The sequence below is a fragment of the Manis pentadactyla genome, chromosome 10 (genome assembly GCF_030020395.1).
Source record: "Manis pentadactyla isolate mManPen7 chromosome 10, mManPen7.hap1, whole genome shotgun sequence".
NCBI classification, from domain to species: Eukaryota; Metazoa; Chordata; class Mammalia; order Pholidota; family Manidae; genus Manis; species Manis pentadactyla.
Genome location: NC_080028.1, coordinates 120,149,234 through 120,166,972, shown reverse-complemented (window position 1 = coordinate 120,166,972; position 17,739 = coordinate 120,149,234). Strand labels below are relative to the sequence as shown.

The 17,739-nt window shown below is 51.1% G+C and overlaps 1 protein-coding gene across 1 annotated transcript in view; it reads right to left on the bottom strand.

Moving 5' to 3' along the window:
• The window catches only part of LOC118929734 (uncharacterized), a 289,885-nt gene that overhangs the window by 252,517 nt on the left and 19,629 nt on the right, over positions 1 to 17,739 (bottom strand). The window contains 6 exon segments of the mRNA XM_057488022.1: positions 4,972 to 5,160; positions 6,379 to 6,659; positions 12,276 to 12,330; positions 12,332 to 12,443; positions 14,111 to 14,277; positions 16,586 to 16,672. Of these exon segments, the coding sequence (XP_057344005.1) occupies positions 4,972 to 5,160; positions 6,379 to 6,659; positions 12,276 to 12,330; positions 12,332 to 12,443; positions 14,111 to 14,277; positions 16,586 to 16,672 (891 nt within the window).

The window sequence follows — 17,739 nt, the reverse complement described above, 5'->3', positions numbered from 1 at the left end:
TCTCTCTCACTTACCAACTTTACATTTCCCTGTGTGGCCCCGGAAGATGACTGGTTAGCCAGAGACGGGTAAGATTCCTCAAGGGAGGAACAACCTAAGACAGGCACAGTCGCAGGGGGGCCATCAGGTGAGAAATTGGGGATCAACAGAGGTGAGGCTTAGAACCTCACCCCCCCGTTCTGAGAGAAATCTTCTGCATCCGTGGATGTTTTATTGCCCTGGTCTATCTTGGATTAACACATAGTCTACAGGCACACACCTGATCATCTACATTTGCTCTCTTACAACACTGAACTATGTTTTCTACCTTTATCTTGTATCTACCTACCACTTCAGCATTTTATTAAAAGTAATAATAATAAAGAGAGAAATGTGGTATCCACATTTAAATCAAGTATAAAAATCAAATGAGTATTCATATTTGAACTGACTGTTTATAGTTCATAATGCATGAGCAAAACCGAAGGTTTCTGTGATGACTGCCCTTGTACTGTTCACCATGTAAGAACTTATTCACTATGTAAGAATTTGTTCTCCATGTAAGAACTTGTTTGTTATGCCTCAGAAGATTGGAGACTGACGAAAATTAGGCTTGGGGTGGATTAATGATTGTGCATTGAGCATTGACTCCCCTATACAGAATTTTATGGTTGTTAACAACCATTTGATCAATAAATATGAGAGATGCCCTCACAAACAAACAAACAAACAAACAAAAAAGTACACACTTCCAATGGTAAAATAATAAGTTACCGGGATGTAATGAATATAGTCAAGATATTGTAACAGCTTGGTATGGTGATAGCTGGTACCTAGAATTGTCCTGTATATAAATGTTGAATCACTATGTTGTACACCTGAAACTAATGTAATGTAATACTGTGTGTCAACTACCCTTCAATAAAAAATAATTATCTACAAAAAAAAAAAAAGTAAACATATAACTACAATATGATTGAGCCATCCCATGCTTAGAGATTTGCCCAAGACATGAAAACATACGTTCATATGAAGACTTGTCCATGAATGTTCACAGCAGCTCTATTTGTAACAGCCCCAAAGTGGACATAACGCAAATGACCATCAACCAGTGAATGCATGAACTGTAATTTATCCATACAATGAAATACTATGCAGCAAAAATAAATAAACTATTAGGATACCCTGCAACAAGGATGAATCTCAAATTATGCTGAACAGAAGAAGCTGGACAAAAAAAAAAGAATACATGATTTTAAAAAAGTACCTGCTGCTCTTTGAGAAAATAAGCAAAACAGATAAACCCCTAGCCAGACTTATCAAGAAAAAGAGTCTACACACATAAACAGAATCAGAAAGGAGAAAGGAAAAATCACTACAGACATGGAAATACAAAGAATTATTAGAGAATACTATGAAAAGTTATATGCCAACAAGCTGGACAACCTAGAAGAAATGGACAACTTCCTAGTAAAATACAACCTTCCAAGACTGACCCAGGAAGAAACAGAAAATCTGAACAGACCAATGAACAGCACTGAAATCAAACTGGTAATCAAAAAACTACCTAAGAACAAAATTCCTGGCTCAGATGGCTTCATGGCTGAATTTTATCAAACATTTAAAGAAGAGCTAATACCCATCCTCCTTATAGTTATCCAAAAAGTAGAAGAAGAAGGAATACTTCCAAACTCATTCTATGAGGCCAGCATCACTCTAATACCAAAGCCAGACAGACACCACAAAAAAAGAAAATTACAGACCAATATCCCTGATGAACATAGATGCAAAAATCCTCAATAAAATATTAGCAAACTGAATTTAAAAATACACCAAAAATATCATCCATCATGACCAAGTGGGATTTATTCCAGGGATGCAAGGATGGTACAATATTTGAAAATCAGTCGACATCATCCACCACATCCACAAAAAGAAGGACAAAAATCACATGATCATTTCCATAGATGCTGAAAAAGCATTTGACAAAATTCAACATCCATTCATGATAAAAACTCTCACCAAAATGGGTATAGAGGGTATGGACCTCAACATGATAAAGGCCATATATGACAAACCCATAGCCAACATCATACTTAACAGCAAAAAGCTGAAAGCTTTTCCTCTAAGATCAGGAACAAGACAAGGATGCCCACTCTCCCCACTTTTATTCAACATAGTACTGGAGGTCCTAGCCACAGCAATCAGACAACACAAAGAAATAAAAGGCACCCAGATTGGTAAGGAAGAAGTTAAACTGTCACTGTTTGCAGATGATGTGATATTGTACATAGAAAACCCTAAAGAATCTACCAAAAAACTACTAGAGTAACTGAATTCAGTAAAGTTGCAGAATACAAAATTAATACACAGAAATCTGTGGCATTCCTATATCCTAACAATGAACTAGCAGAAAGAGAAATCAGGAAAACAACTCCATTTACAATTGCATCAAAAAGAATAAAATACCCAGGAATAAACCTAACCAAGGAGGTAAAAGACCTATACCCTGAAAACTACAAGACACTCATGAGAGAAATTAAAGAAGACACTAATAAATGGAAATACATCCCATGCTCATGGATAGGAAGAATTAATATTGCCAAAATGGCCATCCTGTCCTGCTTAAGGCAATCTTACAGCTTAATGCAATCCAAATACCAACAGCATTCTTCAGTGAACTAGAACAAATAGTCCTGAAACTCATATGGAACCACGAAAGACCCCGAATAGCCAAAGCAATCCTGAGAAGGAAGAATAAAGCTGGGGAGAATATACTCCCCAACTTCAAGCTCTAGTACAAAGCCACAGTAATCAAAACAATTTGGTACTGGCACAAGAACAGACCCATAGAATGACAGAATAGAGAGCCCAGATATAAAACCACACACATATGGCCAATTAATGTAGGATAAAGGAGCCATGGATACAAAATGCAGAATTCTAGACAGTCTCTTCAATAAATCATGTTGGCAAAACTAGACAGCTACATGTAAGAGTATGAAACTAGATTCTAACTCCATACACAAAAGTAAACTCAAAGTGGATCAGACTTGAATCTAAGTCATGAGACCATAAAACTCTTAGAAGAAAACATACGCAAAAATCTCTTGAATATAAATGTGAGCAACGTTTTCCTGAACACATCTCCTCAGGCAAGGGAAACAAAATAAAAAATAAAGAAATGGGACTACATCAAACTAAAAAGCTTCTGTACAGCAAAGGACACCATCAGCAGAACAAAAATGCATCCTACAATGTGGGAGAATATATTTGTAAATGACAGATCCGACAAGGGGTTAATCCAAAATATATAAAGAACTCACACGCCTCAACACCCAAAAAGCAAATGACCAGATAAAAAAATGGGCAGAGGATCTGAACAGACACTTCTCCAAAAAAGAAATACGATGGCCAACAGGCCCGTGGCATCCTGGGTTCCCTAGGGTCCACTCGGACCCAAGCAAAGGGACACAGCCTTGGGAATCATGCTCCACATGCCTGATCATCAGGGAAATGCAAATTAAAACCACAGTGAGATATCACCTCACACCAGTAAGGATGACCAGCATCCAAAAGACAAGCAACAACAAATGCTGGCGAGGACGCAGAGAAAGGGGACCCCTCCTACATTGTTGATGGGAATATAAATTGGTTCAACCATTGTGGAAAGCAATATGGAGGTTCCCTCAAAAAACTAAAACTAGAAATACCATTTGACCCAGGAATTCCACTCCTAGGAATCTACCCCCCCCAAAAAAAAGATCCCTGATTCAAAAAGACATATGCACCCCTGTTTATGGCAGCACTATTTACAAGAGCCAAGATATGGAAGCAACCTAAGGGTCCATCAGTAGATGAATGAATAAAGCAGAGGTGGTACATATACACAGTGGAATACTATTCAGCCATAAGAAAGAAACAAATCCTACCATTTGCAACAACATGGATGGAGCTGGAGGACATTATGTTCAGTGAAATAAACCAGGTGGAGAAAGACAAATACCAAATGATTTCATTCATTAGTGGAGTATAACAACAAAGCAAAACTGAAGGAACAAAACAGCAGCGGACTCACAGACTCCGAGAAGGGACTAGCGGTTAGCAAAGGGGAGGGGTGGGGGAGGGTGAGTGGGCGGGGAGGGAGAAGGGGATTAAGGGGCACTATAATTAGTAATGACAATATAAGTAGGTCACGAGGAAGGCAGAACAGCACAGAGTAGACAAGTAATGACTCGATAGCATCTTTCTGCGCTGATAGACAGTGACTGCAATGGGGAGGGGGTGAGGACTTAATAATATGGATGAACGTTGAAACCACAATGTTGTTCATGTGAAACCTTTGTAAGATTCTGTATCAATGATACTTTAATAACAAAAAAAAGTACCTGCTGCATGATTCCATTTACATAACATTCTAGAAAATGCAAACTCAGCTATAGCGTCAACGCCTCCCAGTGGTCCCCAGGGATTGGGTGGAGCGGGAGGAAGGAATTATTAAGAAGCACAAAGAGACGTCTGCAGGTTAACGGCGACATTCATTAGCTTTATGACAGGGCTGGTTTCATGGTACACAGTTAAACTGTTACACTCTAAGCGCAAGCCGTTTATTGTAGGTCCATTACACCTTCACAAAGCAGAAGTAGTCAAAGCTGTCAGGAGTCGGATGGTGATAACCCTTGGTTAGGGGCGTGTAGCCAGAAGTGGGGGCCCTTGGGGTGCTGACGACTGTCTGGCTGCTGGTAACAGGGATGGATTCCATTGGTAAATGTACTTGTGACATGGCACTTTTCTATACATACGTGATACTTCAATAAACAGTTTTTCAAAATAAGGCCGGTAAACCACTGACTATTCAGAGCTGGACAAGCAGCTTATTTCTGTATAGGGTCTTGGGAGGGCAGGGTCAGAGCTCGCTGACACCTGAGGCCCCCGTCCAAAAGCCCGAGCTGGTGAGGGTGGGAGCGAGGTGGGTGTGGGCGCTCCCCTTACCTCCTGCTGCACGGCGCTCATCTTTCTGGATCTTTCTCCTGGTCAGTCAGGGTTGGCCTTCTGGGGTGTGGGCCCTGGTTCTGGGGGCTTCTCTGGCTGGGCCCCTCTCTCCTCCTCCTGCCCCCAGAATGACTTCTGACCAAACAGCCTGAAGGCGATTTCCTCTGCATTTTCCAGCAGGAGCCCCACCTTGGAAGGGAAGCCTGTGGCTCAGGAAATATGATTCAGCCACATGGGTGACCAAGAGTTGGGGATCCAAGAGGGGGCTTAGCAGCTTGAGCATGGCATCCTGGGCTCCCTGGGGTCCACCCGGACCCAAGCAAAGGGACACAACCTTGGGAATCATCAAGCTTTGCATCTGCTTGGCAGCTGCCTCATAGCAAGAATTCTATCCCACTCTTTGAGGCCTGGGTCAAATGTCACCACCTCTGGGAAGTCTTCCTTGAATTCCCATGTCACTCCTTCCCCACATTCCCCGTCGCTATGTCAAATTTATCACTGCTTCCTCTGAGCATCCAGGACACCCTCCAAGGTCCCACCCAGGCACTAATCTGCGTGTCTCCCTTGCCAAGATCCTGAGATCCATGAAGGCAGGAATCCATTTCTCATTCAGTAGGCACAGCCTGGTGACATGGTTAATTTTGTGTTGACTTGACAGGGTCACAGGGCGCTGAGATATTTGGTCACACGTTATTTCGGGTGTTTGTAAGAGTGTTCTTGGATGAGTCTTACATTTAAATCAATAGACTGAGTCAAGCAGTGAGCATGTGAGCGCATTCCTTACAATAAATCTCTTTCTGGATATATAAATACAAATACACATGGCCAGGTTGGTTCTAAAAATTTGATGGATAAGAGATGAGCCCTCCCTTCTGCCCCTCTTTCCTTCCGTTTGCCCATCCATCCACCCACCTGTTCATTCATTCTTTCCACCTTCCCACCCACCCACCCATTCTTTTGTCCTTCCAGACACCTTCCCTTCCATCTACTCTGCCTCCCGTCACTCCATCCAAATGTCTCTGGGAGCGTTTGTGGGGGCATCATGAGAGGGCCAGCCCCTGGCAGACCTAAGCCCGTGCCCCCAGTCGGCCAAGTCTGGATGGTGAGCCCTGTGTTCTCCACCATTAGCAGGGGCTGGGGTGGCGCAGAGCACCCTCCCTCGGACATGTTCCAGGGGCCTGGGAGAAGATGGAAGGGCCCCAAGGTAATCCATCCCTCTAAAGTTTGCTGGACATAGAACCTCAGAGAGGTTCCCTCTTCTATCCCCGAATCCCATGATCCATGTTCCCGCCCAAACGCCAGAAGGTCACTCTCTTGCTTAAAATCTCCCATGTCACGACCCTGATCCCCTTCCGCCCTCCGTCTTACCATTTTCTTTCAAGGCCCTTAAGCAAGGGCCCCTCTTACCTCCAGGAGGTTGAAAGCACGGCCTAGGGCATGGACGGTCGGGTTAGCAGTGGCAGAACCGGGCAAGGGGAAGAAGGAGGCTGGAGAAAAGAGAAGGGCCCCCTCCAGGGTGGCTCCCAGGCTGCCAGATGCTAGGAGAAGAAAGACAGGATCAGAATACTGCACACCCCTCACAGGGCAGGGCCTGCCAGGCCACAGCCTGAGACAGGGCCAGGCACGTGGCGCATGCTTTCGGTCAGGATGGGCGGCCCTGAATAGCCTTAGCAAGGGCAGAGGGAAGGCTGGACAGAAGGGTCACCAATGTACCCACATCTGCTCACAGGCAGAGAGGGGGCAGCCAGAACACCCTGCCCCTCTTCTTCCCAGACCGGTTCAGGCAGTTTAGGTGCTGAGCTAGAATGGGGTCCCCTTTTTGATTCTCTAATTACAGCAAAGAGGCAGGCTGTCTGAGTTTGGGGCTAATGTCGCTTTTTACCACAGGGAGAAACTGTTCTCAAATTCACAGCCCTCGGCAGGCGACAGAATCTGTATTTACCACTGTTCTGCTATCATTTCTTTTTAGGGTTAGCTTATTCTTTAAGAATTAAACTGATTTTGTATTAGTGGTAGTGATACAAAGTTTCCTTTTAAAGTAGATGCAAGTTACAAAAAAAACAGTTTAGACTCCAAGAAGGGACTAGCGGTTACCAAAGGGGTGGGGGAGGGAGGGCGAAGGGGACTGAGGGGTATTATGTGTATCATATTATCATGTGTATGATCAGTACACATGGTGTGGGGGGGATCACGGGAAAGACAGTGTAGCACAGAGAAGACACATAGTGGCATCTTACTACACTGATGAACAGTGACTGCAATGGGGGATGGGGCTGGACTCAATAATATGACTGAATGTAGTAACCACATTGGTTTTCATGTGAAACCTTCATATAAATGCATATCAATGATACCTTAATTTAAAAATTTCAAAAAAAAAAAGAACCAGTTTAGAGAAAATTTGGAAATACTCAGTTGAACACCCTGAAATAGCTGATAGTTAACTATGTTTTACCTCCTCCAACCACAGGAATATAGCAAAAAATCAAGCAGGTAGCACATAAACAGCAGGGAGATGGAAATCAGGCAAGCTGGGCCATCCTCCAGGCCCTGCCACCCAACCAGGCTGCTTTTCCCCAAATGACACTCCCGGACTCCTATTCTGAGAGGGAGCTCCCAGGCCACCGTAACCCTGCTTGTCAGCTGGGGCGACGGGCAGGGTGACTGGGACCACGCTGTGATCCTATGCATGGTGGGGGCTGCAGGGCACCCCTCCCGGCTTTACTCGTCCTTCAGGGTCTTGATAGGAAGTTGGGCAAAAAGATGAAAAGGGGAGAGGATTTGCTCAAATTAGAGACTCTATACTGAGTTGGCTCTGGGTCAGTCTTAAAGAACCACAATGGAAGGGCACGTCCAGAGGCATTAGGGTCAATGGTTAGCAAATGCCCCACCCAGCAGGAAGAAAGCCCTCTGCGTGCATGTGCCAATCTCCGTGGTGTAAATGCTCCCACCGGGGCCAATTTCAGCCAGCTCGCTGGCCGTGGAGCTGGGAAGAACAGTGCTGTCAGCAGCACGCACAGCGCCAGGTCCACACGGGCACACGGCCAACATAAACACGCCCAGAGGCAGGGACGCAAGCACGCGGTAACAGGATTAGGAACTGAGTATATATTACCTTTGTCTTTAATATAAATTCTCTAATTGCAAGCTTAGATCATTTCATTTTTATTAACAGCTGTGTTTTTAAGCAGCTGGAAAATAGCCTAAAAATTGAGACACTCCCTCCACCCACCCTGCCCGGAAGCACATGCCGGGGCCCCTTGGGCCTGGCTCCCTGAGGGCAGGAGACCCCCTTCCTCCTTTGGGGACCAAACTGCCCCACCTGCCCAGCTCAAACAGGCCAGGTCTTCCAGGGCCTTGCATGGCAGCAAGCAGCCCAGGCTGCCTGGACTAGGGTCGTGCCAGCTGCTTGGCAGAGCCCCGCCAGACGCAGCCACACTGAAGTCAGGCAGGGGAGCACTGGTTCTAGATCTCTTGGAGGAAAAGCAAGGAAGATGTATTTAATCAACACTTACACGGCGCTCCCTGTGTGCCAGCTCCGCTGCCGATGCATCATGCATCATCACCTGCTTTCATCTGGAGACACTGAGAGGTTAAGTAACTTGCCTAAGGTCACCCAGCCAGAAAGTGGTGGCGCCACAGCCTAGCTGTGGAGGGTCTGGGCCAGGGTTTTCCTTCCCATACATGCTGCTTCTCGTAATACGTATCCTGGGCTCACCAGTGACCACCAGGCCCAGGCAGCACAGTCTTCCTTATGCCCAACCACCCCGGACCAGGGATGGCCTGGCAGCTTAGGACAGCCTGGAACCTCTGTACCAGCTCTCTGCTCCCCCTGGATTCATGTTCTTACCCAGGTCTGTGTGCTCATGTGAGGGTGTCTCCATGTGTGAGTGTGTGTGTGGGATCCCCCTGGGTGTGCATGTGTCAGCGTATATGTATATCCCAGAATGTGAGCACAGGTATGAGTCCCCAGGTGAGCACACACGTCCCAGTGTATCCTGGTGTGCGTGTGTGTGGGTGTGTGACTGTCCTGGTGTGCGTGTGTGTGTGTACATGTGTGGCATGTCTGTGTGTATACCCAGGCACATGTGTGAGTCTTGGTGTGTTTCAGGATATCTTGGTGTGTGGGTGCGCGCAGATGTGTGTTCCCGTGTGGATATGTGCCCCTGCATGTTCCCCTGAGAGTGTCCTCAGAGTAAATGTATGTGAGTACTGGTGTGTGTTTTCTCTTTGAAAGGAGGGATCACGTGTGGCTTGGAAAAGCACAAAGCCATTCTAGATTTGGCAAATGAAAACAAACACTCCTTGTTTTCCTAACACAGAGGACGGAACTCGAGCGCAGGGGTTATGGCGAAAAGCCGCTCAGATGCGCAGGAGGAGGTTCCTGCCTGCCAGAGGTCTCTGCTGCTGCCTGCTCCGCCCCAGAAGGCTGCTGGGGGGCAGGCAGGGCAGACTCGGGCCCTCAGAGGACAAAGAGGGAGCCCGACGGATGGCAGGACCCCGGGGAGGCGGGGCAGCTGGAGCCACGTGCTGGGAGCCCAGGCCCGGCTGGGAGCTGCAGGCGGGGGTCAGGTGGGCCAGCGTCAGGCCTGGGCTCCGCTCTGGGCTCCGAGGGCGGAGCGGACAGTAATGACCAGCTCGGTAGAGGGCAGCCCTGGGGCTCTGCCCAGAACTGGCAGCTTTCCTCGATTTCACAACAATCAGAGCACCAAATCTTAAGGCAAAAAGCTCTAACTTAAAAAGGGGTCAGTTACACTCAATTAAGTCTGTTTAAAATGTTCACTCTTAATTTTTACTGATGGAAAGATAAAATTATCACTAATTCTGTGACACCCTCATGCAACCAATTTCCCTTGTTCAGTGCGACTTGAGTACTTGCCGGTAACCTTATCTCGCTTCTCCAAACCAACCCTCCCCAAAAGGCCAAACAATAAACCAGGAAAGCACAGGAGGCGTCCTGACCTCGGGCGTGAAGCACTGGCTAGAAAAGGCTGAGGCTGATTTCACCCAAAAGACACGAACAGAGGGAGGAGCAAAGAGGCGCCGGGACAGGGCCCAGCCATGGGACGCAGCACACTCCGGGTGCACAAGAGCCCAGGGTGGGAACATACAGAGCACGCAAGATGGACCAATGGCTGGAAAGGTCAGAACCTGCAACCCTCTGAGGTCACCGACTGGGAGGGGCAGGAGGGCGCCTTCTGAGAGCCAGAAATGCGCTGCATCTTGTTCTAGGGCTGGTTACGCAGGTGAACTCTGGTATAAAAACGTCAGATTGGATGCTTAGTCCCCTGAGTGTATGGTTTAAAATGTAGTTAAAATCACACACCCCTCACTACAGCGGATAGGACCTGGACCGGAGGACCTTTGTGGAGAAACTGGTGGGACGCGAGCAGGGAGTTTGGTAACATAGAGGGAACATAGTAAACGTCAGTTCCCTAGCTGAGACGGCTACTGAAAGGGCAAGCTCCCAGATTCTACTTCAGCCAATCGGGACCCGGATCCTACCTCAGCCAATCGGGACCCGGATCCTATTTCACCCAATCGGAGCTTGGTCTCTCTCCTCTCCAGTCAGCAAGGAGCTCGCCCACCACCCTTAGATCCTGCCAATTGACCAGAGCCGCGACCTATCACCCCACCAACTACCCCTCGATCCAGCCAATCAGCCAGAGCCACGACCATCACCCCACCAACTGCCCTAGAACCCCATAAAACCTTTGTGGTATTGAAACTCGCCCTCTTTCTCTGGCATCTTGCCACTGCGTTGGTGCAGATGAGAGGTTGAGCTCGAGCTAGCTCGAATAAAGGCTCTTTGCGTTTGCATGGGTGTTGGCTCCTCGGTGGTCTTCTGGGATTCGCGACTTTGGGCACAACAGCTACACCTGGCATGCAACGTGTCCACAGTGGGGAAACGGCACGGTTACGCGGGAGCTCTCTCTACTACCTTACAATTTTCCTGTAAATCTAACATTATTCCGAAATAAAGTTAAAATTAAAATACTCTCCTGCCTTCCCTCCATCTCCCTCCTCCACCCTCCTCTTCCTCCCTGTCTCCAACCCGCTTCCTCCACTGCCCCTTCCAGGCTGCACAAAGCAAGCCTTCACGCCCACCCCCCACGCCCCGCTCACACCCCGCACACGCACATCCTCGTGGACGGGCTGAGAGAAGGAGCACATACAGTCCCGAGAGGCACACATCCTGGTCCCGAGGGATGAGACCCTCCTGAGGCAGGTGATGGAAGATTCTGGGCTCCGTAAGCACAGGGACCCTGCGTGCTCTGCCCACGGCGTGCCCCTGACAAGTGGTCACAGCAGCGACATGAGCCCCGTACACAACCCTTGCCACACATCACGACTCGGTCTGCTCACTCTACAAGCTCCCCTGCACAGACGGGGAAATTGAGGCACAGACAAGTTAAGCGCCCTGCCTGAGGCCATCCTGGTGGGGCACAGAGCTGGGATCTGGAGCTGTTAAGTCAACCGCAGCTCTCCTGCCGACAAAGGGGCAGGTGGGAGCCAAGAAGAGCCAGACGGCGCCTCCCCCACTCAGGCTGGGCCCCGGCGGGGCCTGAGGGACGGAGCACGCCTGCTGGAGAACCCCCACCCCGGCGCAGGGGCCGCTGACGCTCCCGGGGACCAGCTCTGGAGGGTGTTCACTCCCCACCCATCGCCCACTGCCAGCTGGGCCCCGGGGTGAGGAGCAACAGGCGACAGTGTCCCCAGGCAGTGAGGACATGCCCCAGGAGAAAGGAGAGCGGCCGTGTCACCTGGGGCGAGCTACCGGGCCTCCTTGGGCCTCAGTCTCCTCATCTGGAATATGGGGTAGTAAGAACACTGGCTTCATAGGGGCGCCTTGGAAGGTGAGGGCTAAATGAGGCCTGATGTGTTACTAGGAATCGTTGGCCTATGTTTACGTGCATTTCCCAGTCTCACACTCAGTAAGTATGTTTGCTGACAACAACAACAGCAGCTCTCATTTAAGGTCCTCGGACTGTGTGTGCCAGACACCAGAACGGCTTTACCTGCAGCACCTTATTTCTCACCCCAAGCCCAGGACGGAGGTACTTGTCCCACCCCATCTTACAGATCAGATAACAGGCTCAGAGTGGTTAAGTCACTGGCCCAGGATCACTCAGCTGGGAGGCCCACTGCAGCGGCTCAAACCCAGATCTCTCTGATCAGTCTACACTGGCCCCGTGAGGGGCTGCACAAAGCCCTGGTGGGAGCAGGCTGTTCCCTGCGCGCAATCAGCAGCGACACCGGGGACGGACTTTGGGTGGGCGGGGGGGTGGGGGTATGGGGCTCACCAGCAAACATGTGGACCGTGGCATCCGTGGGCTGCGGGATGAAGGCCAGTGACCACAGCCTCTGCCTCATTGGCCGCCACCTCTCCTGACGCAATGAGCCCCTTCATGAGGCCCACGCAGGGCCCAGTACCACAGGAGGGCAGGGCGTCCGTCAGCGGCCCACACGCCCTGAGCACCTACTGGGCCTCTTCCCCAGGCAGCCTCAGGTCTCCCAGGAGCAATTCAAGGCTTGAAGAAGCGCCACGAGAACGTGTCCACATTCACACCTCAGAAGGGCACAGAGCTGGGCCAGGGACCTCCCTCCCGCCCTCCTTTCCTTCGTTTGAGATTGCAGAAAGGTTGAGAAGCTCTGGAAAGGTTTTCTTCCAACTTTTGTACAACGGTGGGTCTGAATAAGGGAGTGACTGAACAGGGGCGGGTCCCCGGTTCACAGCACACATGGGAGGCTCCGCACTGGGGGCCACACGAGCCAGCAGGGCACACGGGTGGGGGTGGACCGGACCCCTGCTGAGTGACACTGCTGGCTGCAGAGGCGCAGCCGCCCCCGACCCCTACATCCCCGGTCCAGCCGTAGCCTCTGGCCTTGGTTTGCTCATCCAGGAAGTGGGCGCACTGTAGGACCACAGCCGCCTCGTCTGTGTGAGGCCCTGCCTGCTCTCCCCAGCTCTCGTCCTGTATTTCTTCTTTTCTCCTTATAGATTTGGGTCCTGGGGAACCAGGTCTGGGCAGAAGGGGAGGAGGAGGTGAGGGCAAGAGCGTCTGTCTTCCCAGAGACGTCTACATTCGGGGTGGGTCTCCCGCCTCCCTGACCTCTAGGTTGACAGGTGAGACCCTGGAAAAGCTACAGTGGCAAGCAGGGTGTGCTGCCAGGGGAACAGGCAGCCATACGAAGACCCGGAGGTCCTTCCCTACATGAAACATAACGAGAACGTGCCCGAGTCAAGGGTCACGTATATTTAAGCCCCTGAGAATTGGATGGAGAAGCACAGGCCCTCTGGGTTTAAATCCCAACTCTGCTGTGTGCCTCTGGGCATGTTTCCTAACTGCTCTGTGCAATGGTTTCCTTCTGCAAATGTAAAGTAGGAATACCACCACCGCCTACCCATCCCCGCACCCCCCGTCACCGTGAGGATTAAATGAAAGAATAGGGATAAAGGGCTTGGAAAGGCGTCTATGTATTAGCTATCCTGTTCTGTAACCATTCAATTAGACATTTGGTAATGTTGATTTTGCAGGGGGGTTTTCTTTCATATTTTGGAGTTGATAAAATTTTTTCAGGTCTCAAAGTCTTTTTGAGAGCCTTTGAAAGACCCACAGGCCTGAAGTCTGGATCTCAGGGGCCTCTGGAAGGAGCCCCAAGCTTTTCTCTAGCACAGCCCTGAGCTCATAGTTTCTCAGAGATTCCCCTGCACACTTGGGGGTCTCTTACACCCCTTGCAGGCCCCACATCAGCAGCATCAGGGATCCCAGCCCTGCCCAGCACCCGCACCCCCACCCCAGGGGTGCCCAAGCACACTGGAATGCTCATTCCAGCTCTCGGCAGGAGGGTCCCAGAGTGGGGGGGAGAACAATGCCTGGCTTTATAGCACCAGTCCCTTCCCTTTCTACTCCCCACAAGAGAGGGCTCAACCCCGTGGGAACCTCTAAGCTCCCCACTTAATTGCCTCCTTGGCAGGCACCCCAGACTGAAGGACAAACCAACATCACAGGGAAGAGATGAGCCAGCACCATCCATCCCTCAGTGGGGACCTGGGACACCGTTAAGGCCACCCACCGTCAGCAGGACCCTCAGCCAGAGCCTGGGCCGGCCCCCCCACCCAGAGAGGGGCCCTTACCAGTTGTCTCGGCATTTGCAGGAAGACAGTCGCCAGAGACCCACCATCTCATCCGTGGAGAGGTCCCGCAGCTCGGACACCAGCTTCAGGAACAGCCCTGCAGCCGGGGGACCACAGCGGAAGCACGCGAGGCCCAGCACATGGAGGAAGCCCAACGGGCCTCTCGTCTATCCCCAGGCCTCCAGACAGGACTTCAGAGAGTGTGGGAGTAATACGTATCTTCCATCCAATGAAATGGGGCCACCTCTCTGGGCTTCTCTTCCCTGAATCCCAAACCCCTGGCACACAGGCTGGCCTGTTTTTATTCTTTAATTTAACAGGGATTTATTGGGCACCTACTGTGTGCCAGGCACTGCACTAGGGTCTAGTAATATACTGGCAAAAAGGCTTGGTGTCTGCATTTTTGGGCTCTATGCTCCCATAAAAGTTCGATAAATGTTCACCATAATTATAATCTAGTTATTATATGAGCCTTAGCACATTTCTCATAGTTAGTGAGGTGGCAATCTTTTCCGATGTGTTTAATGAAAACAATATGTAAATGTTTTTTGGAATTAAGAAGAGTGATGGCCAACCAAGGGTAGTTTGCATTCACCATCCCTAGTCTGAAGGCCTCATCAGCAATGGTCACTAAGCGTCCAAAACCTCAGGAACTAGAGGACTCTACTCCCAGCTCACACCCCTCAGGCTTCAGGAGACACCTGGTTTGGTCCCAGCTTCTTGGTGGCAGCCCCACTTACCTCCATGCTTGGCCAAGGTCAGGACAGAAGCCTCCCACCCCACCCCAGCCAGGGGCCTGCTGGTGCTGGGACGGGCGAGCCCAGCCTGGGGCCTCCAGTCCTGTGCGGGGCTGGGACTGAGTCCCCACGTACATAGCTTAGCTCGGCAAGATTCAGGCTGCAAAACGGACCCTTCACTGGCCAGCTCAGCCCACCTGCCCCTCCCAGCAGCACATCTGCCTCCCAGGGTCTGGGCCGCAGTCCCACAATGCACCTTCTGTTGGCGGAGCTGGTGGCAGTCCTTAGCTCCGCCTGTATCTCCTCATGCAGGACACACAAGCCAGCCCCTGGGGTGGGCCACCACCACCATCACAGCTGGCCCTGACTTCTGTGGCCTCGGCGACTCTGTCAGCCCCGTTAAGGGCAGCTACTCAGGGACTTTCAATCCTGGGCCCGCTGCCTGCCTACCGATGGGCTCGGCTCCATTTCCCTCCTGCTGGCGGCTGCCTTTCCCCGGCATCCGCGGAGAATCTCCGACTCAGACATGCTTTCCCGTGAGACCTCTAGCAAATGTGTGCGCTGCTGTGGCCAGCAGGGTGTCTTCCCAGGAGAGCTCCCCCTGCTCCGGGGGGCCTCCAGCCCCAAGTGTCGGCTCAGGACCAGCATTCCCGGGCCAGGCACAGCAGGAGGGGTCACGGCAGCTCATCCTGGGTCCCCTCCAGCAGGGAGAGGCGAACTCAGAATGGGAGGTTCCTGTCTGCTGGGTGAGAAGCTGCTGCCGCTACAGAGAATGCACAATCACACCGCCACGACACGACCACCGGTTACTGCGATGGAGCCTGTACCGTGCGCCAGGCCCTGCTCGAGGCACGCTGCGTGCACCGTCTCGTTTGACCTCACAACACCCTATGATGAATGGCTGTCATTGTCCCCACTTAACAGAGAAGGAATGTGACACTCAGGGCCAGGTACCAGCGGCCTCATAGCTACTAAATGGCAGAGTCAAGACCTGAACCCAGGCCATCCAGCTCCTAAACACATACTCTTAACTCTGGAAAAAAAGCAAGCTGTGATTTGTAGCACTGGCCAATTTCCACAGTGCAAACATCCCACTACGGCCTATTCAAGCACTGTCACTGAACAAAGACCCGGGAAAAGCGTTCCAGAAGCACAACATTCATCCTGGGTCCACAGTGCAGCTGCACAGACCCCAACAACCTCAACTGCAAAGATAACAGTAAAATGCAGTGAAGTACCTGGGTGGTGACGATTCTGAGTGTTCCTTACCTGTGTTTCTGATACGATTCATTTTAACTGCAAGAAGGTATAACTGAATCCTTAATAATGGCTGTGCTTAACAACCAGCCTGCGGTACTCCTGGAAACCCGACCACCTGCTGGAGAGCCAGCATAGGCCAGCTCTGGTGCACCACTGTCTGCCTGTCTCCGAAGGGCTTGGCTGTACACAGTTGGCATTTAATAAATGCCTGTGACTTGGGCTCCTGTTGGTACAATACCAGAATGGCAGCAGGAGCCATGACCTCTCCCAGGCGAACCCCAGGAGAGCTGGCCCACCCTGCTTCTCTCCCACCCTTCTGCACTCCTGAGGGACGCTCTTGGTCACCCCAGCCCACTGCCCTCTGTGTTGAAACTCCAGGGCCTCTCTCTGTGGCGGGCAGGCTGGGGAATGCGCTCTCCATTTCACTGTGTCTTGGCTCTGTTTACAGGCTGAAAGGCCAATCTTGTCTCCTGCCTACCAACAGTGGGGGCAGGAGTGGGGGGCAGAGGCATTCCGAGCTGAAGCCCATGAGGTTGGTCCCCGGCAACCGGGCAGGTCGCCAGGCCTGCAGGGGGACCACGGAGCTGCTCGGCGTGCACTAAGGCATCCCTGAAAAGCCATCCTCATCAGCAGTTTACCCCCGGCCCAGAGCACCTCCCCAGTGGGAACAATTTACATCCTTTCTGGTGCTATAAATATAAGCCAGCCGCCCCGTGCCCTCTGGGGCTGGCACTGCCAGTCTCCGGGAAGGGGCACGCAGGCTTGCAGCACGCCTTGTCCTGAGCCACCTCTGCCAGGGGAAATGTCTGGTCAGGGGTCAGAGGGTGCTCTGGGGCCAGACAACAGGAAACAGGCCCGTCCTGCAGCTTCCCGGCGTGCCGTGAGTTTCGGCGGCACAACGGTTAGAGCACAGGCTGCAGGGCAGTCCGCAGGGGGGCGATGGCTCGCCCCGGGAGGCTTCCAACAACATCTGGAGACACTCGGTTCTCACCACGGGGGGCGGGGCCACGCTAGCGTCTGGTGGGCGGAGGCGGAGGCCTGGGGTGCACAGGACGGCCCCACAACAGAACAGTCCTGCTCAAAGCGCCGGCTGTGCCCGCGTGGAGACCCTGCCGTGGGCCGGACTGCCCGGGCTGACAGCTGGCTGGGCCACCAGCTGTGGCTTGGGGCACCGTCTCGGGAGGCAGATGGCCCGCCCTGACTTCCCGTGAGGCCCCCCGGACCAAGGATTCAGGAGAACAGTGAGTCGTGAGCCCACAGAGTGAAGAGCCACTGCTGGGGCACCTCTGCTACGCAGACCCATCCACACAGTCTAATGAGTGTCTGTGTGTGCGTTCAACGTGCATTCGATACGCACATATATAATACATAGTCTGCATTTATTCAACATATATTCATTATGTATTCTGTACACAATTAGCATGTGATCAGTAGAGCCGAAAGATACTCGATATATATATTCAATACATCATACACGTACAGTTGACCCTTGAACAACGTGGGAGTTAGCATCATTGACCTCCCACACAGTCAAAAGCCCATGAATAACTTTTGGCTCCCCCAAAAACTTAACTACTAATAGCCTACTGCTGATCAGATGCCTTACCGATGATGTAATCAATACATATTTTG